General features: G+C 45.0%; 1 protein-coding gene across 1 annotated transcript in view; it reads left to right on the forward strand.

The window, feature by feature from the left end:
• Positions 1–26,766, forward strand: part of SLC12A3 (solute carrier family 12 member 3) — a 1,234,282-nt gene that overhangs the window by 415,663 nt on the left and 791,853 nt on the right. The window contains 1 exon segment of the mRNA XM_030203718.1: positions 7,089–7,173. Coding sequence (XP_030059578.1) covers positions 7,089–7,173 — 85 coding nt within the window.

The raw sequence follows: 26,766 nt of genomic DNA on the forward strand, positions 1-26,766 counted from the left end.
GATGTGATGAGGCAATTTGCTTGCTGCACAGCAGTGCAGAGCAGACACGAGGCACTTTGCCAATTTTTTTTTTTTAATGGCTGGGTGCTGGAGAAGAGGTTCATCTGACAGTGGAAGGAGCTGGTGCGCCCCGTCCTTGGTACGAGCATGTTGGCTGGGCAGGCCTGGAGGGAAAGTGGGTGGGCCTGGGCCCGTCCAGGCCCGCCTGTGGCTACGCCCCTGGCCAGTACCCCGTGTTTCCTCTCTCCCTCCCTATGTTACAGCAGCAGCGCCGGCAAAAGATGAAAAACAAATGCAGGGCTGCAGCAGCCTTCAGGCATGCGCTGTCGGCTCTGCCATCCTCTGCCCCCGCTGACGTCAATTTCCCATTCTGGGGGCAGAGGACCGGCAGAGCCGACAGCGCATGCGTGAAGGCTGCTGCAGCCCCGCATTTGTTTTTCATCTTTTGCTGCAGCTGCTCAAGAGAGAAGCATCAGCAGCGGCGGATCTCAGTAGGAGACTTTCCCACTTTGGCGGGAGTGCAGGAGATGACCCAACAAAGTGGAAGTCTCCCACTGAATGTGGGAGACTTGACAGGTATGCCACCCTTTTCCATGAATTCACCACCATTTCCATGAAGAAGTATTTCCTCAGATTACGTCCAAGTCTATCCCCTTTCACCTTCATCCTAGTTCTTGAGCTTCCTTTCAATTGAAAGAGACTTGCCTCTTGTTCATTTATGCCACTTTGGTATTTAAATGTCTCTATCATATCTCCCTTCTCTTGCCTTTCTTCCAAAGTATCAAATACACCCAGAGAGGTGGTGATCTGTAGCCAAATAGATGAGAAAACAGCAACAAACAGACCATTTACAGTAAAATGTCCTTTATTGCAAAAAAAAAAAAGTGCCTGACGTGGCCTTGTTTTGCCTTAACAGCTGCATCAGGAGCTTTTGACACAGTGTTCAGATGAAACAGACGTCAATAATAGCTTTCAACAAATCATATCTAATACATATTTAAAACAGATCAAATCAACATGCATATAAGTTTTAAATATGTTTTAGATATGATTGTTGTTTGAAAGAGTTTTTTGTTGTTTGAAAGCGTTTTTTGATGTCTGTTTCGTCTGAACAGTATGTCATAAGCCCTCATCTGAACAGTATGTCATAAGTCCTTGATGCAGCCACTAAAGCAAAACGTGGCCAAATCGGGCACTTTTTTGCAATAAAGGACATTTTTACTGTAAGTGGGTCTGCTTGTTGCTGTATTGTCACGCCCCTCACCTTGCCAGTAACGGCGCCCTCGAGGGCACGGGCTGCCGCCGTCTTTGGGCTCCCGTCATCATTGCTGGGCCAGTGCTCCCTCCGGCAGTGCGGTTTACGCCCATCTTTGCCAGCACGCATGCTCTACCGGCACCCCCAAGTCACACTGTCCTCTTCTCCTTCGACACTTCTCGCTGTCCTCCTGCACGCGCTGGTTGGGTGACTCCCGACGTGGCCAGGATCTGACCCACCTCCCTGCTCCATGGAGATTGGCCATTCCCGTGAGTAGATTCCTGGGTTTTCCCTTTCCCTGCCTTTCTAACCTATGGGCTATCTCTTGCTCTCTCTGCTCTTTTCCCATTGGTTGCATGCCTGTACCTTTTGCTTTCTGTTGAGCTCTTCCCTGTCTCAGGGCTTCGGCTTCTACTTTGGTAGTTGTTTCCTTGCTTGGCGTTCTGCATTTTTCACTGCTTATCTGGTTACCGGACCTCAGCAGTACTTGGACCTCTCTGTGCCTGCTGCCGGCCTGTTTGACCTCAGCTGTACCTGGACCTCTCTGTGCCTACTGCCCGCCTGTCTGACCTAGTCTTGGCCCCTGCTCTCCAGCCTCCGCTGTCCTAAGCCCTGCCGGCCACCCGCACCTAGGGGCTCAACCTCTGGGGAACGGTGGTCACTGCAGGCAAAACCTCAGGATTGCCGATCACCAAGTCAGAACCTAGGTCCTCTTCTTTCCCGGACCTGTCTGCGTTCTACTTGGTACAAGAACTCACTAACCTGACATGTATCTCCCAAAGTATGGAGATCTTGAAATCTATCCCCAAATGCTTTATGATGAAGATTTTAGTATATCTTTTTGAAGGTGCAGTCTCCAGAAATATACACAATATTCTAAATGAAGTCTCACCAGAATCTTATATAGGGGCATCATCACCTCCTTTTACCTACTGGCTATTCCTCTCCCTATGCACACAAGCATCCTTCTAGCTTTTGCTGTCACCTTTCTACTTGTTTGACTACTGTAAATATAGAGAAGAAAAGAAGCCTTTACCTTGTCCCCCCCCTCTTTCCTGGGAAGGGGGCATCTTGCAGAGAGCAGGGAGACACAGAGGACAAGCTGAGAGCCAGCAACAATGCTAGCACCTTTAGTTAAAATGTTTAGAGTGTTTAAAATGCTCCAGCACTGTTGTACAAAGAACTCAGATGTCCATGGCTGCTAGATGTGTGTTTTTAAAGTTTCATGAGTTTGAATCTGTATGGAGGGGACAGTGAAACTTGTTACAAATCTCCCGATTGGCTGTCTGAGAGCACAGTACAAGGCTCCTGGTTTGCTGTTTGAGAACTGGAAGTAGAGGAGGGGACAGTGTGTGAGCCAATAGGAGACAGGATCTGCAAAAAGGCACAAATTTGGACCAATGAGGTGGCAGGAGGCAGTCTGATCTTTAGATTGGCGCGAATTTCAAGCCAATCCAGGGGACAGAGAGGTGGGACAAAGAAGTTTTTACAGTGCAGAGGCTGCCTGGGAAGAAGAAAGCAATCGGAGGCTACAAGCATGGTCTGAGGGAAGAATGTGCTGCAAGCTGGGGCAGAAGCAGGGCATGCTCAAATAAGAAGAGGCAGCTGCAGGCTGGAATCCACAGATGAAGAAAGAGGGATGGTGAGTGTGGCCGGGCATTGAAGCAGACAGGAACAGAAGAAAGGGGGCCTGAGGTGAGCTGAGCAGAAGATTTGCTATTACAGTGGTCACAGGGACGTGCTGGGAGCAGTGCATGACTGGATAGAACCCCAGAGGAACCCACCCAGGGCAATCCGCGTGTGTGTGTGTCTGTCTGTCCAGAGAGCAGAGGAGAAAGCCAGCCATGTGACTGTCCTGTAAACAAGAGGAAGCTCCAGAGAGAAAGAAACACCCCCCTCTTGCACTGAGTGCCCAGATAAGAAAAGGAACTGTGCTTTTTGAGTGCCTGCCTCAGGAGGGATCTAGCTCAGAAGCTTGCTGGTTTGAGCATCCATAAAGAGAGAGAAAGGGGCATCCCCCTGCACTGAGTGGCCAGACTAAAAGTGAACACTGTGTTTTTTTTATGTCTGCCTCCGGGGATCCAGACAAAAGCCTGCCTTGGGGAAAGTTGCCCATGCCTAAGCCTTGAGTCCTGCGAGTGCCTACCTCTAGGGAATTTAGTGTAGCCGTCCATCAGTGAGATTAGAGGTGGTTGTATAGCAGAACAAAACAAAAGGGGTCATGTTTTGGGCGGTTGAGATAGGAATTTTCCTTGCTTATCTTTTTATTTTGAATTTAGTTAGTCCACAAGTCCCACAGAAAGTCAAGGTTTTCCTTTTTTGAGTTTTTTTGAGTCAGAGTAGTAGGTATCGTGGAGACCCTGCAGTTCCTGAACCAGTGAACTGACCTCACCAACCGAGGAGACGTGGAAGTGAAGAAGACTAAGGTACCCAACACAAGAAAGCAGCGATGCTAGCGAAGACTTTAATATACTGGTAACGAAATTGTGTGCACACAAATTGAAAACTATATATATCAGATCTGAGTACACTAATTAGTGCTGTGTACATGTGTGGGATGTTTTGAGTTACTGCAGATGTGGAGTTGGGGTCATAGGCGCTGACTCCGTGGGTGCTGTGGGTGCTCAAGCACCCCCAATATTTTCAAACCTGCCCTCCTTGCTTTCCTGCCGCTCAGCCAGCGCTTAAAACTAATTTTACGTGACTGAACGGCAGTGAAAGAAGCAGAGTACAGGCTCCGTCTTCACCTTTCTTCTTCCCTCTCAGCTATGCTCCTGCCCTTGCGTAAACAGGAAATGAGGGCGGGACCACAGCTGAGACTGAGGGAAGAAGAAAGGTGAAGACGGAGCCGGCTGTACTCTGCCTCTTTCGTTCAGTCAGGTAAAATTAGTTTTAAGAGGTAGGGCAGGGAAGAAATCGCTGAACATTGATGCTGGGCAGGGGACAGGGGAGAGAGGAGAGTTGCTGAACATGGATACAGGGGAGGGCAGGGGAGAGCGCAGACTTGCTGAACATGGATACAGGGGAGGGCATGGGGCAGGGGAGAGAAGAGAGTTGCTGAACATGGATACAGGGGAGGGCAGAGGAGAGAAGAGAGTTGCTGAACATGGATAAAGGGGAGGGCATGGGGCAGGGGAGAGAGGAGACTTGCTGAACATGGATACAGGGGAGAGAGGAGAGTTGCTGAACATGAGTACAGGGGAGGGCAGGGGAGAGAGGAGAGTTGCTGAACATGGATACAGGGGAGGGCAGGGGACAGGGGAGAGAGGAGAATTGCTGAACATGAGTACAGGGGAGGGCAGGGGGCAGGGGAGAGAGGAGAGTTGCTGAACATGGATACAGGGGAGGGCAGGGGACAGGGGAGAGAGGAGAGTTGCTGAACATGAGTACAGGGGAGGGCAGGGGGCAGGGGAGAGAGGAGAGTTGCTGAACATGGATACAGGGGAGGACAGGGGAGAGTGGAGAGTTGCTGAACATGGGTACAGGGGAGGGCAGGGGGCAGGAGAGAGAGGAGAGTTGCTGAACATGGATACAGGGGAGGGCAGGGAGCAGGGGAGAGAGGAGAGTTGCTGAACATGGATACAGGGGGGGCAGGGGACAGGGGAGAGAGGAGAGTTGCTGAACATGGATACAGGGGAGGGCAGGGGAGAGAGGAGAGTTACTGAACATGGATACAGGGGAGGGCAGGGGAGAGAGGAGAGCTGCTGAACATGGATACAGGGGAGGGCAGGGGACAGAGGAGAGTTGCTGAACATAGATACAGGGGAGGGCAGGGGAGAGAGGAGAGTTACTGAACATGGATACAGGGGAGGGCAGGGGAGAGAGGAGACTTGCTGAACATGGATACAGGGGAGGGCAGGGGAGAGAGGAGACTTGCTGAACATGGCTACAGGGGAGGGCAGGGGAGAGAGGAGACTTGCTGAACATGGATACAGGGGAGGGCATGGGGCAGGGGAGAGAGGAAGTGAGATGAACATGGATGGAGGGGCGGAGAGAGGAAAAATGGTGGACATGGATGGAGGAGAGGGAAGAGAGAGGAAGGAGTTGCATATGGATGGAGGAGAGTGAAGAAAGAGGAAGGAGAGGCATACTGACAGAGATGAGGGAAAGGAAAGAGAGGAGAAAAACTACACATGGATGGAGAAAATAGACGCCGGATGGAAAGAGGGGGGGCAGATGCTGGATGGAAAGGAGAGAGAGAGGGGGCAGATACTGGATGGAAAAGGGGAAGAGAGGGGGCGGATGCTGGAAGGAAAAGGGGGAGAGAGGGGGTAGACGATGGATGGAAAGGGGGGATAGTTAAAGATTGAGGAAAGAAGAAACAAGAGACTGGGACCAACACAATTAGAAACAGTAAACGGCCAGACCACAAAGGTAGGAAAAAATGAATTTTATTTTTAGTTTAGGATAAAGTAGTGTGGTAGCTGTGTTAATAAATACAGAAAATGGAAGTAATGTTTACTGGACTAATTTTAATACATTTTTGACTAATGTTTGGAGACCAAACCCTCCTTTCTTGTGTCAGAACAGAATACCATAACAGCAGTATACTGTCCTGACCTGAGGAAAGAGGTTTTGTTCTTTGAAAGCTAATTGAAAAATGTATTTAGTCCACTAAAATGATATCATATTTTCTATTTTTTGTTTTATTTGTATTTGTTAACCTATAGTATAGTGATTGAAATATGTCAGTTTTTGAAATTTGCATCTCTTTATATTTGCACAGTACAGGGGGATTGAGGGGTGGGACTGTTCAGGGAAGACGTCCTGGTGTAGGTTGCAGGCAGCCTATAAGTGGCGCTGCCACTGCCCAGGTGAAGACTGCAGTAGATATAATTTTAAGGTATGGGGGGGGGGGGGGGGGGGGGGGGGGGGGGAGGGACACACTGCCTGTAAAAAAAAAAAAATTTCAGCACCCCCAATCATTTTGAAAAGTTGGCTCCTATGGTTGGGGTCTTGATAGCTGTGATCCTTGATAACTGTGATTCTTGGTGACTGTGATTGTAGTTTTAAAATTGTTATTGCCTTTATTTCCTTTGTAACTTATCTCAAAGCATTTAACATCTTGCACTAATTTTATTTAATACCATCAACCTGTAAAAATTGGTACCAACATTTAAGAAACATAACCAACAAGTGTTTCTATTTACTTTACCCTCTATTCATTTTACCTTTTAATAAAACCTTTAATATTTTTTTCTTGCTAAATCCCTTGGTTGTGTGGAGTTTATTTGGGAACCCTATTTAAAACTGTGACACTCATATATTTATTTCTTCAATTATTCAAATTTACCTGCTCCACGACTAGGGGGTTTACACTACCTTAAGATCATTACAAACAATTGCACCCAGTTTCCGCTCCTCTTTCATGCACAAAAGTTCTTCACCCCTAAACTGCATCTTTATCTTGGGTTTTTGCAACCCAAATGCATGACCCTACATTTTTTAGCAAGAGGGCTGAATATTGGCTGAACTTTTTTGCCAGTACTAAGCCCCACTCCCAGACCATATCCCTACCAGAAACTCTCACACACACATAATCATAGCACTCCTAACCCCCCCCCTCCCCCATGATTGTAGCCCTCCTGAACCCATTCCTTACATGATCATCGCCCTCCCAAACCCACACACTTGATTGTAATATTCCTGAACCCCCCCCCCCCAAATCAGTCTCAGTCATGACATGGACCCCTCCACCCTCCTGTATGGCCCTCATCTCCTGCCTGGTTGAACCCTTTTGAATATCATCTGGCTTGAGTTTATGTGATTATTTAAAGAGAAAAATTGATTTTGTTGATTGCAGTATATGATGGTTGCTTATTGTTTTGCCTAGGATCCTGCTGTTGCTATTCCAAAAGGCACCTTGATGGCTATCTTCTGGACAACAATATCCTACCTAGCAATATCTGCCACAATTGGTAAGTGGTATACATTATTAGCAAGTAATATTATAAAACTAGTAAAAAACGCCCGTTTCTGCCGCTGATGAAACGGGCCCTAGCCGGCACCGGACTCCCTTCCCCTCCGCTTACGCTTGTCTCCCTGGTTGTCTAGAGGTACCTGTTCGGTCGGGGCAGGAAAGAAAGAGCCCCCTCTTTCCTGCCCGTAGCAGTGCTGCTAGCTTCCTTGCTGCATCGTGTTGGAGTCCGGCTCTCGGCGTTTCAAAATGGCCGCCGAGAGTTGAAGTTTTGCGAGGCAGCTTCAACTCTCGGCGGCCATTTTGATTCGCCGAGAGCCGGACTCAGACACAATGCAGCCAGGCAGCTAGCAGCAGCGCTCCGGGCAGGAAAGCGGGGATTCCTTCGTTCCTGCCCAAGCGAACAGGTACCGCTAGACCACCAGGGATAGTGGCGTAAGGGGATGGGAGGTGACAGGGGGGAGGGAAGGTGATGAGGAGAAGAGTGTGGTACTGGGGGCGGGCCGGTACCTTGAAAGGGGCGGGGCGATGTGGTGAAAGGGGCCGGGGTGATGGGCACGTCATCGTTTGCGGCTGGGATTTGTTGGAAGGGGAGGAGTAAGCCCTACTGCTCCCCGTGCGTTGATTTGCCTTGTTTTCGTGTTCCGCCCTCGACGTCATGACGTGTGACGCGAGGGCGGGGCATGCAGACATGGTGAGTGTTGTGGCTTCACCACCATGAAGTTACGAACCGGTGTGTGAGTGCCTGCAGTGACGTCAGTGTCCTCAGAACGTTGAGGGTGCGTTTTATTATAGTAGATGGCTAAGAAAAATCAACATTCTGATTTGTCAGACATCATCATGTGACTCTACGTCTAATTAGTATTTGGTACACAGTAAGCAGATAATTCTATAAAACAGGTTTCCAGATGTCAAGAATGTTTTAGATGCAGAAAAGGTTTCTTATAAAATTACACAGACATATGCACATGTAAAAAGTAGACAGCAACACAGCAGCTACTTTTATGCAATGCATGTATATGCATTCTGGGGCATAGTTTGTATGGTCAGGAATGGATCTGTGACATTCATATCTTCTTATAATATATATATATATATATATATATATATATATATATATATATATATATATATATATATATACACATACATACATACATACATAGAATAAATGCCTGTTTTTGCACCTGTTTTGGAGTATGTATAAATTTGTCCAAGAATATTTGTGCAGTATTGAGCATATTTCAGTATACCTATTTTATAAAGGCCAGATTCAGTAAATGAATAACCCAATGGTTAGTGCAGTGAGCTGATAATCTGGGGAACAGGGTTCAGTTCCTACTGCAGTTCCTTGTGACTTTGGGCAAGTCATTTAACCCTCCAGTGGTAACTTGAGCGAGGGTGGGCCGTGGAGCCTAGTAGGAAAAGCCACACACACTCAGCAAATTACAGTGGAAACAAATAATATTTATTAAAGGTATCAGGTAAGGGCTCCTCTTCAGTTCACAGGAAGGGAGGAAACAATATTCAAAGCTAGTTCTGTAAAAAAAAATACAAAGTCCTTGGGCGGCCTGCTCCTGCAGGGCCACAGCATACATGAATGTCTCTCAGCTCGGCAGCCACTCTTACTGTTCTTGGCCTTGGCCTGGACCCAGGTTACTAGCACATTCTCTAGCAGGTACACAAGGCTGGCCTGCAGCTGGCCAGGTCACAACACAAACTCTTCAAGGTTCCAATTTGAAATTGGTCTACCTGGACTTAGTGGTTGCAGTCATAGGCGCCGACTCCATGGGTGCTGTGGGTGCTCGAGCACCCCCAAAATTTCACCTACCGGAAGTTCGTTCCCTCCCTCCCTCCGAGTTCCATGGTCGTCCCCCCTCCGAGTTCCAGGACAAAAATTATTAAAACATTAAATTATGAAAGGTAAATAAGTAATGGAAACACTTAATATCAGAAATATAAAAAAGAATGTATAAAGTAAATCATATCACAAAAGAATAAAACATACCAATCCAGATGGGTATGGATACCAGTGCACACAAACTTATGCAAACACTTTAAAAGGCATGATAAACAACTAAAGTAGTATCATAGAACTATATTAGTACAGCAAAACATCTAGCGACTAAGGTGACTACAAAATAATAAAATAATATTAATTCAGTACAGTAAAGTATATGAATTCATATTTCCATGCTAGCAAAATAGAAAGTGCATAATATTGTTGTTGACTCCTGAGGCAGGTGCCCCCATGCTGAAATAAAGATCTGTGTCGGTTTCGATTAATAAGATTGCTTTTTATCCTTGAGTTGGAACTGTACTAGTCCTTCCCTACTTTCTTTTTGCTCTGTATCTTGATTCATAGGGGTTTCCTTTTTTTTTTAAATTTTATGCAGGCAACATAGGCTCTATCCCCTACTTTCTTTTTTGCTCTGTGCCTGCATAATATAGGTATGTTTTAGGAAATTTTTCTAGGCTACCTGTTAATGAGAATTTGGGTTCTCTCTCCTCATTTTTCTACTCTAGTGGGCAATTTCCAATGGGAGTCTAGTTCTCTGAGCAAGTGTGTGATAGGCAGATCCTCTTGCTACTGGCCTATAAAAAGTACTGTAGTCCCTAAGGCAGAAATTTTACAACTGGGCAACTCCATTTAGGTACCCCAAGGATGTGCAATAGGAGCCTATTCTATAACAGAACCAAGGTGATTAGGTTCCATTATAGAACACTAGCATAACCCTGTATTGTCCTGCCTAACATTTAAGGTCCAGTTGTCGTACAAACCATAGAACTGGCACCTAGATGCAGCAGTGACGCCTGTAACTTACATTATTCTGTAAGTTACGCATGTAAATGGGATCCCTTCCCATTTCCTGCTTGTGCCTCACTCCTCTGTACATACCTCTTGCAAATATATGCTAAAGAAGTTAAGGGAGTATTTGCAGGATAGTGCAAAGGTGATCTAATATCATTTATGCAGGTATGTGCAAACATATGCACTTAAATGCTTATATTCTAGATATTTATGCACACAAGGGTTGCTTAAATGTGGGCATCCAAATTATAGAATTGCCCTTTGAATGTACACTGAGTCCTGTGGTGTACCAAAAAGAAGGATTGCCTGAAGAAGCAGGTAGGAAATCAGAAAACAAAGTAAGAATGGGGCCCAGGGGCCTTTAATGGGATCTATATATTATAACATTCACCCCTTTCAGCAGGAAATAACATCTTGCATTCCTTCCACTAACACTTTCCCTTATCCAGGGAAAAGTGATGGAAACTCCAATAGGCTCCTCCTCCCTTTTAACAGTAGGTGACTATCCAGCTTATAATCAAACGAGAAAAACGCCCAAGTTCCGACCTAAATCGGGAGATGGACGTTTATCTCACAAAAACGAATAAAGCAGTATAATCGAAAGCCGATTTTTGGACGTTTTCAACTGCACTCCGTCGCGGATGCGGACAAAGTTTATGGGGCGTGTCAGAGGTGTGGCGAAGGCGGAACTGGGGCGTGGTTATCTGCCGAACAAAGATGGGCGCATTTCACTGACAATGGGAAGAAAGTATGCGTTTTTAGCTAGAATTTAGGACACTTTTCTTGGACCCTGTTTTTTCACGAATAAGGCCCCAAAAAGTGCCCTAAATGACCAGATGACCACTGGAGGGAATCGGGGATGACCTCCCCTGACTCCCCCAGTGGTCACTAACCCCCTCCCACCACAAAAAAATGATGTTTCACACATTTTTATTTTCACCCTCAAATGTCATACCCAGCTCCCTGGCAGCAGTATGCAGGTCACTGGAGGAGTTGTTAGGGGGTGCAGTGGACTTCAGGCAGGTGGACCCAGGCCCATCCCCCCCTACCTGTTACAATTGTGCTGCTTAATGCTTATTAGTCGTCCAACCCCCCCAAACCCACTGTACCCACATGTAGGTGCCCCCCTTCACCCCTTAGGGCTATAGTAATGGTGTAGACTTGTGGGCAGTGGGTTTTGAGGGGGATTTGGGGGGCTCAACACACAAGGGAAGGGTGCTATGCACCTGGGAGCTCTTTTACCTTTTTTTTTGTTTTTGTAAAAGTGCCCCCTAGGGTGCCCGGTTGGTGTCCTGGCATGTGAGGGGGTACAGTGCACTACGAATCCTGGCCCCTCCCACGAATAAATGTCTTGGATTTATTCGTTTTTGAGCTGGGCGCTTTCATTTTCTATTATCGCTGAAAAACAAAAACGCTCAGCTCACACATTGTTGAATAAAACATGGGCGTCTATTTTTTTCGAAAATACGGTTCGGTCCGCCCCTTCACTGACCCGTTCTCGGAGATAAACGCCCATGGAGATAGGCGTTTTCGTTCAATTATGCCCCTCTATGTAGCATTCTTGCCTTATTAACAGGAGGTACTAGACAGCCTGAATTCGTCCTCAAGAAAATGAATCCATAAGAAAGTTCTTTTTCAAGTGCTTTAGTGCTCTTTCAAAGTAATCTGTATGGTTCCCTTTTAACTTAGGGTGAATAATCATAAGACATCTGTTATTTCATCCAACATTCCCCTCTTAAGTTTTCCCTGGTAACATGTCACAGCTTTGTTTTCCCTGACAGCACCTGGTGATCTGTCTAGGGAATACCACTTAACAAACAGGCTTCTCAGGATATGCAAATTAACCACTCAGGTGGCAAATATTCTCTCACAGGCTGTACTTTAATTATTCTGAAGGGGTAGTCTTCTTGCACCAAACACTCTTGAACTGAGCCCTCCACTGGGGAACATGTGGGTCAGTTATACAATACTCAAATTAACTCAAATTAACCATTCTAAATGCAAATCCACTCCAATTAGCTTCTGCTAACCATTCTGTAGGGGTTACTCTTCTTTCAACAATTAGAAACATAGAAACATTATGGCAGATTAAGGCCATATGGCCCATCTAGTCTGCCCATCCTCTGTAACTCCTAACTCTTCTGTTTCCTAAGCGATCCCACATACTTATCCCATGCCTTTTTCAATTCTGACACAGTCCTTTCCACAGCCTCCACCAGGAGGCCATTCCATGCCTCCACACCACCCTTTCCGTGAAATAATACTTTCTTCGATTACTCCTAAGCCTATTCCCTCTTGACTTCATCGTATGCTCCCTTGTTCCAGAGCTCTCGTTCAGTTGAAAAGGGCTCACTTCCTGTACATAAATGCCCTTGAGATATTTAAACGTCTCTATCATGTCTCCTCTCTCCCAGTGTATACATGTTGAAGTTCAAAAGTCTTTCCCTATATTTTTTGTGTTCAAGACCACTTATGTAGCCGCCCTCTGGACCGACTCCATCCTGTTTAAATCTTTTCGTAGGTGCGGTCTCCAGAACAGTACTCTAAATGAGGCCTCACCTGAGATTTATACAATGGCACTATCACTTCCTTTTTCCTGCTGGTCATCCCTCTTTTTATGCACCCTTCTGGCTTTTACCATTGCTTTTTCTACCTGTTTGGAAGCTTTAAGGTCATCAGACACAATCATCCCCAAGTCCCGCTTTTCCTTCATACCCTGAAGCAGTTCACCCCCTATACTGTACCATTCCCTCTGATTCTTGTGACCCTGCATTTTTTGGGATTAAATCTTATCGGTCCATTCCTCCAGCTGTTTGGTATTATCCGCAAAGAGACAAACCTTACCAGACAGCCCTTCCGCAATATCGCTCACAAAGACATTAAAAAGAGCCAGCCCAAGGACCGATTCCTGTGGTACTCCACTGATAACATCCTTTTCTTCAGAGCAAGCTCCATTTACCACTACCCTCTGTCTCCTTCCATTCAACCAATTTTTTTTTTAATTTTTTCTTTATTGAATTTTAATTTTTACAAAGAGTAAACTTTGAACAGATATACCAACATATTCATACCAATATTCCACAAAAAAATATTTCAAATAGACAAAGTAAACATTGTCCACTAAAGATAATATCTTTATATTGGATTATAGTCCACAATATAACGGAGGGAAGCAAAAATTATAAGTGCCATTGGAAGATGGCTTATATATAAGAAAAATAAAAAAGAAAAATCGAGTAGGGATTAACCCCTATCTTACAAAATGAACCTCTTGACCTATGACTGCTCTTCAATACTCTGCGCATTAAGAAATTCTCGCAACTGTTCAGGTTCATAAAAAATATATTTCTTTTCTTTGAAGAAAAGCAAACATTTACACGGAAATCTCAATTGAAAAGTTGCTTTTTTCTCCATGGATTCTTTCTTCATTTCCAATAATTTTTTCCTTCTAATTTGCGACCATTTAGATATGTCCGGAAATATAGATATTTTTCCATCTTTAAACTCTGTCTGTATTTTTTTTAAGTATAATTTCAACAAGGTATCTTTGTCCTGCAAAAACACAAATGATACCACCAGAGCTGATCGAGTCTCAATATTGTCCAATGATTTTTCCAATAAATCTGTAACATTCATTATATCTTCTCCTTCACCTTGCTGTTCCACATTTCTTTGTTGTTGCTTCATTTTCTGTCTCAAATAATATATGCTCTGTAATGGAGGCAAGACTTGTTCTGAATAATTATATATTTCAGTTAAGAATTTCACAAACATATCTCTAGGAGTCATATATTGAGACTGAGGAAGGTTTAAATTCTTGGATGCATTTTCTAAGTTCTCGATCTTTCGGTGTAAAACCAACCGGTCACCAGCAATATGAGCTGGTTGTTTGGAAATTTTTTCCACTTCTATTTCAATTGCTGTTTGTTTAGATGAAATTCTTTCAATTTTCTCTTTCAAAGTCTTAATCTGAGATGCATTATTTAAAGAAATAGTTATAAAGGATGTACACACCTTGTGCAGAGATTCGAGAGCAGTCCAGATTGAGCTTAGCGAAATTTCAGCTGGCCTCTCCAGTGACTGAATTGCCAAAGCACACAAGGAAACTTCTTCTCTCAAATCCACATTTAAATTCAGTTCAGCCGCTGTTTCGTCCGATGTTGTGCCTGAACTACGCAGCTCTGCCTCCCCTCTCTGCATGCTATTCCCAATACCCGCTTCCAACGACGGGGTGCGTCGCCCCTTCGAGGCTATTGTTTCCACAGGCCCCAGAACTGCCTTCCCGTCTGGTTGCGGTGGTGGAGGAGTTAGAGGTCCCAGGGGGCTAAGCGATAACTCGCTCTCCAAGCTGGGGCTCTTCCCTGCCCCAGCAGCGGATTCGTCCCGTTTCGGGGTAGAAATCAAAAAGGAAGAGATGGACGTTTGGCCAGGTAAGGAAGGAGTAGGTTTCGAGAGGGGAGGTCCCTTCGACTTGCCTTTCCTTTTCGGCATTTTTGCAGGAATTAGTACTAAGGCAAAATATAATGGGAGCGTCCTTCTCTTCCAACCTACTCGGCGGCCATCTTGCTTCCCCCTCACTCCATTCAACCAATTTTTAACCCAATCAGTTACTCTAGGTTCCATACCGAGGGCACTCAATTTATTTATCAGTCGCTTGTTTGGAACCGTGTCAAAGGCTTTGCTGAAATCCAAATATACCATATCAAGCGCCCTTCCCACGTCCAACTGTTTGGTCACCCAGTCGAAGAAGTTGGTCAGATCCGTCTGACACGACCTGCCAGTAGTGAAGCCATGCTGCCTCGGGTCCTGCATTCCATTCAGTTCGAGAAATCTCACAATCCTCCATTTTAGTAGTGTTTCTATTAGCTTACCACCAAGGTCAGACTGACAGTCTGTAATTCCCAACCTCCTCCTTATTTCCAATCTTGTGCAAAAGAACCACATTCACGCTTCTCCAGTCCTCCTGGACCACTCCAATTTCTAAGGAAGCATTGAAGAGGTCAGTCAGCGGAGCTGCCAGAACTTCTCTGAGTTCCTCAAGCAACCTCAGGTGTATCCCATCACGCCCCATCGCTCTGTCTACTTTTAGTTTGACTAGCTCCTCATGAACACATTCCTCCGTAAATGGGTCTTGGTCTACCATACATCCATCCCCTTTAGCCTTTGTTTTCTGCAGCCCTACCCCTGGCCTTTCATCCGTGAACACAGAGCAGAAATAATGTTAAGCAGTTCAGCTTTATCCTTATCCTCTTCCACATATTTCTTTCCCTCAGATTTGAGCCTCACAATGCTATTATGGCCCTTCCTCTTGTCACTTGCATATCTGAAAAAGGTCTTATCCCTCAATTTTACCGTATTAGCTATCTTTTCTTCCATTTGCCACTTCACTTTCCTGATAGCTTTTCCAACCATAGCTTAACCATAACACTTCAACACGTCACCCTATTCTGATAGTCATCTTTCTATAACTGTTTGCCTAGATCTTTTTTCGCATCCTTGATCTTGTTGTAACACCAATTGTATCTGTTACCCTGGAATGGCGATGCCATAACAGGTCTTTGTAAGCCACATTGAGCCTGCAAATAGGTGGGAAAATGTGGGATACAAATGTAATAAATAAATAAACTTCTCTTTGCTTATTCAGGTATTCTTTCCTGTCTTCATCTTTATGAGTCATCTTATAATATACTATACGTATACAGGGGAACTGGTTTCCTTAAATCAACTCGTATAAATATAGAAACTCAGTCTAGCAGTATGTATGCATTAATTATTCATTTATAAAGGAGGAAAAAATGCCTCAAGAAGCACCTCTACCATAACTGAACTGGCGGAGGGCTAGGGCTTCTTCATCATAGGCTAAAAAAAACCTCCTTCTTCGTTAAATTCAACTGTTTAGCAAAATACAAAACTAGGCACTGCCTTCTTGCATTGAAAACTCTTTTACTTAACTTAGGCAGGCTCGCTCTTCAATATGCCAAGGCTAACCTTCTTTCCCTTATCTTTTCAGCTGCTACATTCGAGTACCAGAGCGGCCTTCTTTTCCTTTACTTTTATGTAATTTTCTAATATAAAGGTTAGTTGCCTTTAATATAGCTCCTTTCAGTCTTGTCCATTGCTGTTCTACATACTTCAGCTGTTCCCATCCTACTAACTGTTCCTTGAGAAATCCCCCCATCTCGGCAAAGTTAGTTCCTTTGAAATCCAGGACCTTCAATCTTGAATGAGCCCTCTCTCCTCTTTTAATATTGAACCACACCACTCGATGATCACTAGATGCCAAATGGTCTCCCACCTTGACGTCAGAAACGTTCTCTCCATTCGCAAGCACCAGGTACAGAATAGCTCCATCCCGTGTCAGTTCTGTTACTCACTACTGAAACAATTCTTCCTGTAGGGAATCCAAGATCTCTTTGCTTCTAGATGATCCTGCAGCAGGGACACCCCAATCAACATCCGGCATATTGAAGCCACCTATTAGTAGTACTTCCCCTTTCCTAGCTATCTTGTGGAAGTCTTCAATTGTCCCTGTCCATTTCCTCCGACTGTGAGGGTGACCTGTATATTACCTCGATATAGATAAATTTTCCTTTCCCTCTTTCCAGTTTAACCCATAGTGCTTCTTTCGTACCTCACGTGTCCTGCAGTTCCGTCACTTTGATATCATTCTTAGCATATAATGCCACTCCTCCACCCTATTTTCCTACTCTGTCCTTCCTGAATAGATTATAGCCAGGTATAGCAATATCCCAATCATGGTTCTCCATGAACCATGTCTCCGTGACTGCCACTAAATCCAAATCTGCATCCATCATTGTAGCCGCTAGATCTAGAAGTTTGTTTCCCATACTACGGGCATTGTTATACAAGGCTCTCCAGATGTTATTCTTTTTTTCTCTTCTGTAGGGGCATTCAATGTCCTATCTTCCTTGGAGTTGATTATGGCTTTGTGGCCTTTTTTACCAATCCCCATCAATTTTTAGTTTAAAGCCCTGTTTAGTACTTTAGCCAGTCTGTTGCTGAAGACATTCCATCCCTTCCGTGACAGATGGACACCATCACTGCTCAGAAGCTCTTGGAAAATCATCCCATGGTCTAAGAAACCAAAGCACTCTCGTCGGCACCAACCACGCAGCCACACATTTATCTCCAAGATGCGAGCTTCTCTCATTCGACCTTTACCTTTGACAGGGAGGATAGATGAGAACACCGCCTGTGCACCTAGATGCTTCACCCTCTGACACAAAGCCATAAAGTCTCGTATGATATGTTCAGTAGGATATTTAGCAGTATTATTTGTGCCAACATGGATGAGTAGCATAGGAGAGTGGTCTGTAGGCTTCATGAGTCTAGGCAATCTTTCCACAACATCGCGAATCTTGGCACCAGGCAGACAGCACACCTCCCTGGACAACCTGCTCAGATTTACTGTGGGTGGAATTCAATGTATTTCTTTGTCTATTTGGAATTCAGTGATTTAGCTTTTTCCTTCAGGGTATAGGATCCCCCCCCCCCCCCTTTTTTTTTTCTTTCCCTGATGTACTGGTTGGTTGTAGACCTAATTCAATGGATTAATCTTGCAAAGTAGAGACCCAGAAGAAAACTGATCTTAATCAATGGGTATAACCTGATTTACAAGGTTTTCTTGATTATCCTTCCAATACTTCTACTGCTAACAGTGCCAGAAGCTTGATGAACAAGTTTAATGGAGAGAGAAGGTAAATTGACATCTTTTGTGATATATAGAGAGTAACAACTTCTTATCTAAAGTAGGAAGGCACCTGATACCAAGCAGAAGGCTGGGGATTTACAGTGATAATGAATGGTTTACTTTACAGAAACAGCTGTAATTTGGATGGAGTTAATTTGTGATAAGTAGTGTATTTAGGAAAGCTATTTAGGAAGTGTCAGTCCTGGGGTGGGTGGGCTTAAACAACTTAGGGCCAGATGTACTAAACCTAACGAGCCCACAACTTGCGTTTTAAACTGGTTCCAGCCAGTTTAAAACGCAAGTAGTTTACCGGGGGCATGCACTAAGGGCATTTTCCCTGCCACGGTAGCAGGCAACGAAAACGGAATGCAAATTATTCAAAAGCTATTATAATGAGCTGCACTACCATTGTAGCCCATTATAATGAGATGCACTACCGTTTTTCCGATTCCCTTACCGTAGGAACCCTAACGGGAGGTTTGCACCTCTTGTTAGGGCTCCTGTGAGGGAATCGGAAAGGAAAAGGGCCCCCAAAAAAGGTAAAAAAGAAAAAAAAAAAGCAGGGAGTGCATGTGAGGGGCGTCCTTTATGGACGTACTCTCCCTGCGCTTGTGAGAGACGTCTTTTTTTTCGCCGTTTTTCGCTCTGCCGTTTTTTTCCCCCTTCTATTTTGTCTTCGCCGCGCCACTTACCCCTCCACAGCAAAATTTTTCTATTTTCCTGGTTGCCGGAGGATCAGGATGTCCCTTTCGATTATGCACCTCTTCCTGGTCTCTTCAACCAATCAAAGCGCGTTTCGCTGACAACAGCCAGCTAAATCCGCTTTGATTGGCTGAAGAGACCAGGAAGAGGTGCATAATCGAAAGGGACTTCCTGATTCTCCGACTGGCAACTGAGGAAAATAGTGAATGCAACTGAGCTACAACGAGTAGCTCATTTGCATTCCCTATCGTTGATGCATTCCTGTTCCCTACCGATTCGCTATGGAATCGGTAGGGAACGGGAATTACCGACGACTTTAGTGCATCTGGCTCTTAATACCTGTGGTATGTGTTTGCTGTGAAACCTATCTCTAAAGCTGTATTAAGCCACTTAACTACATGGCTGGTTGGGATGAGGGGAAGACAAGGTTAAGAAATGCACCAGAAATACCACAAACCACAGCTCTAAGGTAAGATTAGCTAGAAAATGCCAGAACAAATCTTATCTGTGAGCTTTCACAGCAGAGGCAGTAGTCAATGGACCATATGGTGGCCCTCAGCTTCCTCAAAGCAGAAGTTTTAACCACACCTATGCTATACAAACCTGTCTACAAGAAACCAGGTGGGAGAGGGGGGCTCAATACACTATAAGGAAAAAAGATCTAATACAGAGTTTTAACAGTTTTTTTTAATGTAGTGCTCAGATTAACAGATATCAAATAAAAACAGTCAATAGACAAGTTATAAAAACACAGCAAAGCACAGCACAAGTTGAAAAAGAGCAGAGCAGATAAAACAGTTTTTAAAAAAATATATAAATGTAGTGGAAACAAGGACAGACAGAAATTAGGGGGGAGAGAGAGATGCCCAAAACCACAGCTCTAAGGTAGGATTAGCCAGAGAATGCCAGAACAAGTTTTATCTGTGAGCTTTCACTGCAGAGGCAGGAGTCAATAGACCATATGGTGGCCCTCATCTTTCTCAAAGCAGAAGTTTTAACCACACCTATGCTATACAAACCTGTCTACAAGAAACCAGATGGGGGAGGGGGAGGCTTACACTTGCTTCAACTGAGGCCTTCACTGGGAGATGAGGGTCTCAGATAAAAACAGTCACCATCCCTTGGACAGGACTTTACTTCACCTCTACAGTCCTGTCCTCCAACCCCAGCTGTTGACATTAGAATCTTATTTCAAGGCTCACAGTGTGTCCCCAGTGGCGTAGCTAGGTGGGGCACAGGGGGTGTGGTCGCTCCCCTAAACAGATATTTTGAAAAAATGGCGCCTATGCGCCACATGCAAAATCTTTCTCTCCCCCCTCTCGCGTGAGTCTTGCATCTGTTGTTTTCCTGTCCTCTCTCTCTCTCTCTCTCCCGTCCGCAGCGCGTGGTCATTCTTACTGCCCTGAAGTCTACGCCCTCCGGCACTGGTGATTGACACAGTCAGCTGTTTGCCAGCGTCGGGGCCTCTCCTCAGGCACGTCCCACCTCTGCGGAAAACAGGAAGTTGCTTAGAGTGGGCAGGATGCACCTGAGAAGAGGCCCCGACGCTGGCAAACAGCTGACTGTGAATCGCCGGTGCAGCAGGAGGGAAAAGGCTTTGGGGAAGTAAAAATAACAATGCAGACGGGAGAGAGCGGGCTGAAGAGAGGGAGGTGGGGGTGGAGAAGGGAGAAAAAGCTTAATAGACAGGAGTGGAAATGAGCCATCTAGTCCACTGTAAGCATGGAAGCCAGTTTGGTTGATTTGTTTCCACTCCCCCGCGCAGCTGTCATTGCCGTTCACGTGAAACAAAGCAAGTCAAACATATGAGCAGTTGTGTATCCATGTTGTTGTTCTTTATTGTTGGTCAATGTCTGTAACAAGTCTAAAGTTGTTTCAGTTGGATAGGCAGTGTCTTAAAAGTTGGATGAGAGATGTAGAAGTAGTAACAATTTTATTTATTTATTTATTTATTTATTGCATTTGTATCCCACATTTTCCCACCTATTTGCAGGCTCAATGTGGCTTACATAATTTTGTTAATAGTGTCATTCCAGGATATTTGAATATCACTAAAACAGCTTCAAAAATTATTGTAGCTGGTAGAAACTGCAATTATAAACTCTATAGTTTTATTTTTCTTCACTGTGCTTCTATACAATACAGCTATCCAGATTTCAGTGAGGATATCCTGTTTTCTAATGGGTTCATCATCTTAACTGTTGTTGTAATCTGCCATGGGAAGATAGAATATGTTGAAATTAAATGGAAGTAGAATTAAACTCTCCTTTCATTGGGGCACATGAAATCACATTTTCATCTGTTCTGTAGTTTACCTTTTAGGTACACAAATGGATTATTCTGTTTTGAACATGTTTCAGGGGCAAGTGGTTTTATAAGTCAAAATAAAAATAAATATTTTGTTTCATGCAGATCTCTTTTGCTTAAACATAAATGGGTTATAAATCCCTAATGCAGTCCATTGGTTTTACTATATTTTGTTCTTGTGATGACTTATACTGTGTCAAAACTAAAAACTTTTTATTTGGTTGATAATAAAAAGAATACTATCCACCCTAAAAAGTTGATTTGTAGCTGTACATGAGGAATTGTGGTATTGAATAAATAAGTGTACGTTTGTGTCCCTAGTCAACAAATCCAGTTAATCGCTTGACATTAGTGGAACATAGCCACAGAGGCATGGTATGGTCGCATTTTTAATATGGTAATACTAGGGCCCAGCTAAGGAACAGGTTATTTTGAGTTAGTCTTCACTGGACCAAACTTGCTTCCCTTGTGCCATCACTATCTAGCAGGATACACAGAGGGGCATAATCGAACGCGAACGCCCATCTCCATGGGCGTCTGTGTCCGCGAACGGGTATGTGAAGGGGCGGGACAGACTCTATTTTTGAAAAAAATGGGCGCCCATCTTTTTTTTCGATAATACGGTTTGTGCCCGGCAAATGCATCGGATTTGTGCGGATTTGAGCTGGGCGGTTTCGTTTTTCAGCAATAATGGAAACCGAAGGCACCCAGCTCAAAAACGAACAAATCCAAGGTATTGGGTCGTGGGAGGGGCCAGGATTTGTAGTGCATTGGTTAGAAAAAAAAATTAAATACCTCCCAAGTCCATAGCTCCCATCCCTTGGGTGCTGAGCCCCTCAAATCCCCCCCAAAACCCACTACCCCACAACTCTACACCATTACCATAGCACTTATGGCTGAAGGGGGGCACCTACATGTGGGTACAGTGGGTTTTGGGGGCGGTTTGGAGGGCTCCCATTTACCAGCACAAGTGTAACAGGTAGGGGGGATGGGCCTGGGTCCATCTGGGTGAAGTCCACTACATCCACTAACAACTGCTCCAGGGACCTGCATACTGCTGTGATGGAGCTGGGTATGGCATTTGAGGCTGGAAAAAAAAGTTGTTAAAGTTGTTTTTTTTATGCTGGGAGGGGGTTAGTGACCACTGGAGGAGTCAGGGGTGATCATCCCCGATTCCCTTCGGTGGTCATGTGGTCATTTAGGGCACTTTTTTGGGACTTGTTCGTGAAATATAGGGTAAAACAAAGACCCAAATTCGCGCTAAAAATGCCTTTCTTTTTTCCATTATCGGTCGAAGGCGCCCATCTCTCCTCGGCCGATAAACACGCCCCAGTCCCGCCTTCAACACGTCTTCAACATGCCCCCGTCAACTTTGCCCGTTTCCGCGACAGATTGCAGGTGAAGATGCCCAAAATCGGCTTTTGATTATAACGATTTGGGCGCCTTTGCGAGATGGGCGCCTATCTCCCGATTTGGGTCGAAATCTGGGCGCCCACCGCTTTAAAAAATAAGGCGGACAGTGTCTTAAAAGGTGGAGGATAAAGGATTTTGTTGTTGTTGTTGTAATCTGCCATGGGAAGTGTTTGGGTCTGTTGGTGCTGGGTCTCAGAACCAAAAAACCCACCACCTCACCCACACAAATTCCCCAACTGATTTCTTAGTACCACCGGCTAGGTAAATACCAAAAACAACCATAAACAAGAGAAGCTTCTCACATTACCAAAGTTTTATTCTTACCCAAGAACATGAAAAATAAGAAATAATAGAAAGTTAAAAATAGCATATAAGAAGCAGGGTAGTGAGGGAAAATAAAAAGGGGGAGCCATGGAAATGGTCGCATATTCCTTAATCTATTGAGATAGACTTAGGGAAGATTTTCATCGATGACCTTTGTCTTCCAGACCAGGCAGTTATATAGGGTTTCTCAGCCCAAAATACAAAGAACAATGTTTGGCCTTCATAAGTATGCCTCCACCTAGGGTTACCATTTGTCCGGATTTCCCCGGACATGTCCTCTTTTTGAGGGCGCCGTGGGGAGTCCGGGCGGATTTCTGCATTTCCCCGATTTGTCCGGGTTTCGTCGGGACGAATGGTAACCCTACCGCGATCCTGTAACGCGGCCGTTGCCAAGAGGTCCGCCAACTCCGCCCTTCACTTACCATGAAAAACGGGTTGGTATCCTTCCCCTGTTCTTGCGCCCTCCCTGGCTCCAACAGTGTATAGCTGTCGCGTCCGTTACCAGCACTGCAGTCGGAAGCGTTGCTATGGGACACACGTCATCTCCTCGAAGCTCGAACGAAGCAGGGCGGCAAATCAATCCCCGATCCTAGCGGGGAGGGTGGTGGACGGGCAGTGCACAGTCTATGCACAGCACTGGGTTCCTGCTGGCACCTAGCGATGTCTGGAGCCGATCAGCGCTTCCTGGTGGTGGCCGGCACCAGAGCAGCAGCTCACATCGATGACGAGCGGAGCAGCCAGGGCTTCTTCGAGGACAACAACTTTGTCTTCGTGGTGCAGGTGCTGGAGCAGATGGTGGATGGAAGATGGAGCAGAGAGAGGGGGAGAGAGGGAGGCAGGCAGACTCTGGATGGAAGGGAGAGAAAGGACAGATGGTGGATAGAAGGGGGGAGAGAGAGGACATATCCTGGATGGAAGGAGAAAGAAAGAGGGAGAGCAGACCCTGGATGGATGGATGGATGGATGGATGGGAGAGAAAGGGCCCATGGTAGATGGAAGGGGCAGAGAGAGAGAAAGGGCACATTCTGGTTGGAAGGGAAAGGAAGGACAGATGGAAGGGGGCAGAAACAGAGAGAGGACAGATCCTGGAGGGAAGGGAGAGGATGGGATGGCAGACCATGGATGGATGAGAGAGAGAGAGGGCAGATAGTGGATGGATTGGGCAGAGAGAGAAAGGGCAGACCCTGGATTGAAGATAGAGAAATGGCAGAGGATGGAATGGCAGAGACAAAGAGGGGAGATCCAGGATGGAAGCAAGAGAGAAGGCATACAATGGTTGGAAGGGGGGGGGGAGGACAGACAGGGGCATACGGTGGATGGAATGGGTAGAGACAGAGCAGACACTGGATGGAAGGAAAAGAGGCGGCAGATAGTGGTTGGAAGGGGCAGACACTGGATGGAAGGGAAAGAGGCGGCAGATAGTGGTTGGAAGGGGCAGACACTGGATGGAAGGGAAAGAGGCGGCAGATAGTGGTTGGAAGGGGCAGACACTGGATGGAAGGGAAAGAGGCGGCAGATAGTGGTTGGAAGGGGCAGACACTGGATGGAAGGGAAAGAGGTGGCAGATAGTGGTTGGAAGGGGCAGACACTGGATGGAAGGGAAAGGGGGCAGATGCTGGATGGAGGGGCAGAAAGAGAGAAGTCAGACAATGGATTGCAGGGGTAGGGAGGGAGAGAGAGAAGGCAGACACTGGATGGAAGGGGCAGATGGTGGATGGAAGGGGGAGAGTGAAGAGAAGATGAGGAAAGCAGAAACCAGTGACAGCAAAGTTAAATAAAAGATTTTTTATTTTTTCTGCTCTAAGTTAAAGTACTACTGTAGCAGTGTTAATACATGTTTATAAATAGAAAATGGAAATAAGGTAATTTTTTATTGGACTAATTTTAATACATTTTGACTAACGTTCAGAGACCAAAACCCCCTTCCTCAGGTCAGGACAGGATACTGTAATAGCAATATATTGTATTGACCTGAGGAAGGAGGTTTTGGCCTCTGAATGCTAAATGTATTAGTCCAATAAAATGGTATTGTCTTGTTTTCCTTATTTGTTTTATTTCTATTTGTTAATTTGTAAAGTGGGGATTGGTATTTGCTAGTTTTTTCAAATTTACATCTGCTATCTTTATATTTTGCATGCATCACTATCACTGTTTCTGTTTCTGTGGTGTTGCATTGTATGCAGACTCTGCCTTCTTGGGGTTCAGTTTAATTTTTGTCTAAATATTTATATTGTTTATATTTTATTTAAAATTTGCTATACTGCTAATGCTCACTAGCAGGTCTTGGCGTTCACAATGATTAAAACCAGTTTGTGGTTACTTATTCTATAGTGGATTAGGGTGTATCTGTGTCTGTGAAAAAGACATGGTTTTCTGTTGGCATTGACTATACAGGATCGATGATCTGTACTATTCTTGCTGGTTTAGTTTTACAATAGATGTTTGATGTTCTGCTGCTCACTGCAATGTTTAAGATGCTGCCTTTTCCTAGGTACACTCTTGTGTGACTCGTAGAAGTTACTGCTTAAGATATGGTAGAATTGCAATGTAGGTCCTGAATGACATTTGTTGTGTTTTGTATTCTCAGTATGTATAATACTGGATTTTGGAGGGGGTGTTAAAAAATGATTGGCCCCGGGTGTCAAATACCCCAGGTACGCCACTGGGAATATGTGACGGGGCAAAATGAGGATTTGAAAGGGACGTGGTGTGGGTGGGGCAGGGGGCGTGGTGTGGGTGGGCAGGGGCGGGGCGTGACATGTGTCCTCTTTTTCAGAGGACAAAATATGGTAACCCTACCTCCACCAACATCTCCCCCCACCCCTGGAAAAAGAGAAGCCTGTTCCGTTCTTCAGTGTTCAGCCAAAGGAGACAAGAAAGGTACAGAGTTCTTTGAACCGTACTTACTAAAAGTAAGAAAGGGGCAAATAGTGACCGGAGAAGAGGAGAGAGAGAGAATGATACTAAAAAAGTATGCAAACCTGTGTCCAGGAACCAGGAGGAGAAATTAAACACAAGCAGAGGTAACTAATGTGTTAGGGTCCATAGTGGGAGTACCAGTGTAAGAACTTCGTGGGGCATAGTTATGTGAAGTATTTGCTGACATAAAAGGATTTTAGGTGGAGTGCATAATTTGTGTAAACAGGGGGAGATGCAACCAAGCAAACAACAAGATAGGATTAATATAACAATAAAGCATAACAGTTCAATAAAAAGAGATTTGAAGGTACCACCTAAATGAGAGGACCAAGAGGTGAAAATATCCCACCCGGACATGTCTAATAGGCCCTTGTAAGTGTCTGCACCAACATGAGTAACAGCTAACATGTCTTGTACAGCATTAACTACAATCTTAGACTTAGAGTTTAAAAGAGAACAACATGTGGAAGAATTAATCACGTCACATACATCTCCCGTGTGCACAAGCAGTATATCTACCGTGAAGCGTGTGTCAATAACATATGGAATGATATTATTAATTTGGGTTTGTAAAGCTAGGAAGGCCTTACTCTGATGGTGCGCATTGATTTCTACCATAGCCTGCAAACGCCTAATAACTGCACCATATTCAGCAGCATATTCAGGGTCCAAATGGCAGCCAGGCTGTGGGAGAAATTACATCATGAACTTGTTTAGACAATGGGGAAGTAGTGTTTAAATACTCAAGTCCAAGGGTAAGGGATACTTCCCTATCCTCAGAGGAAGGCATAGCTGAAGGAATGTATCTGCACACTCTGGCATGAACAGGAATTGGATTAACCTTGGTGTATGAAACAAATGGAAGGAGTTGGGCCAAATAGCAAGTACCTTTCCATTTCGGGGGTAAGGCCTGGTAGGCCCAAGAACCACAAACCCAATAGTGGCCCACTAAAGCCTCTAATCCCTCTGGGAAGGGGAGATGGGGATCATAACCTAGCATGTGCATCAGCTGCATAGACAGATGTGCATTTATTACAGAATCTACAGAATAAAGTGTAAGGACCATAGAAAGGCCAGGGGTTACCAGTACAGACATTGTGCATATTAGAGGCTGCCAAGCGGGCAGTGAGGGGGTCTAGGTAACTGGAAGGAGTGGGGGTAGTTGGATCAAACAAAAAAAAAAAGAAGCAGAAGAGAACAAATTAAAGGAAGACCACAACTGAGCATGTTCATACACAGAACCACTATGACATGACATAGAGTGTAAGTAGGGAAAACAAGTTAAATTACCAGAGATGGACTAGGAGACAGAGGGATGGCCAAGTTAGAGCTAGGCACTAAGGGTGCACAGCCCACGCAATCAGAGAGATGCACAGAACTGGCCAAGTATGGGATCTACAGGTCAT

The sequence above is a fragment of the Microcaecilia unicolor genome, chromosome 5 (assembly GCF_901765095.1).
Source record: "Microcaecilia unicolor chromosome 5, aMicUni1.1, whole genome shotgun sequence".
In the NCBI taxonomy this organism is placed as follows: Eukaryota; Metazoa; Chordata; class Amphibia; order Gymnophiona; family Siphonopidae; genus Microcaecilia; species Microcaecilia unicolor.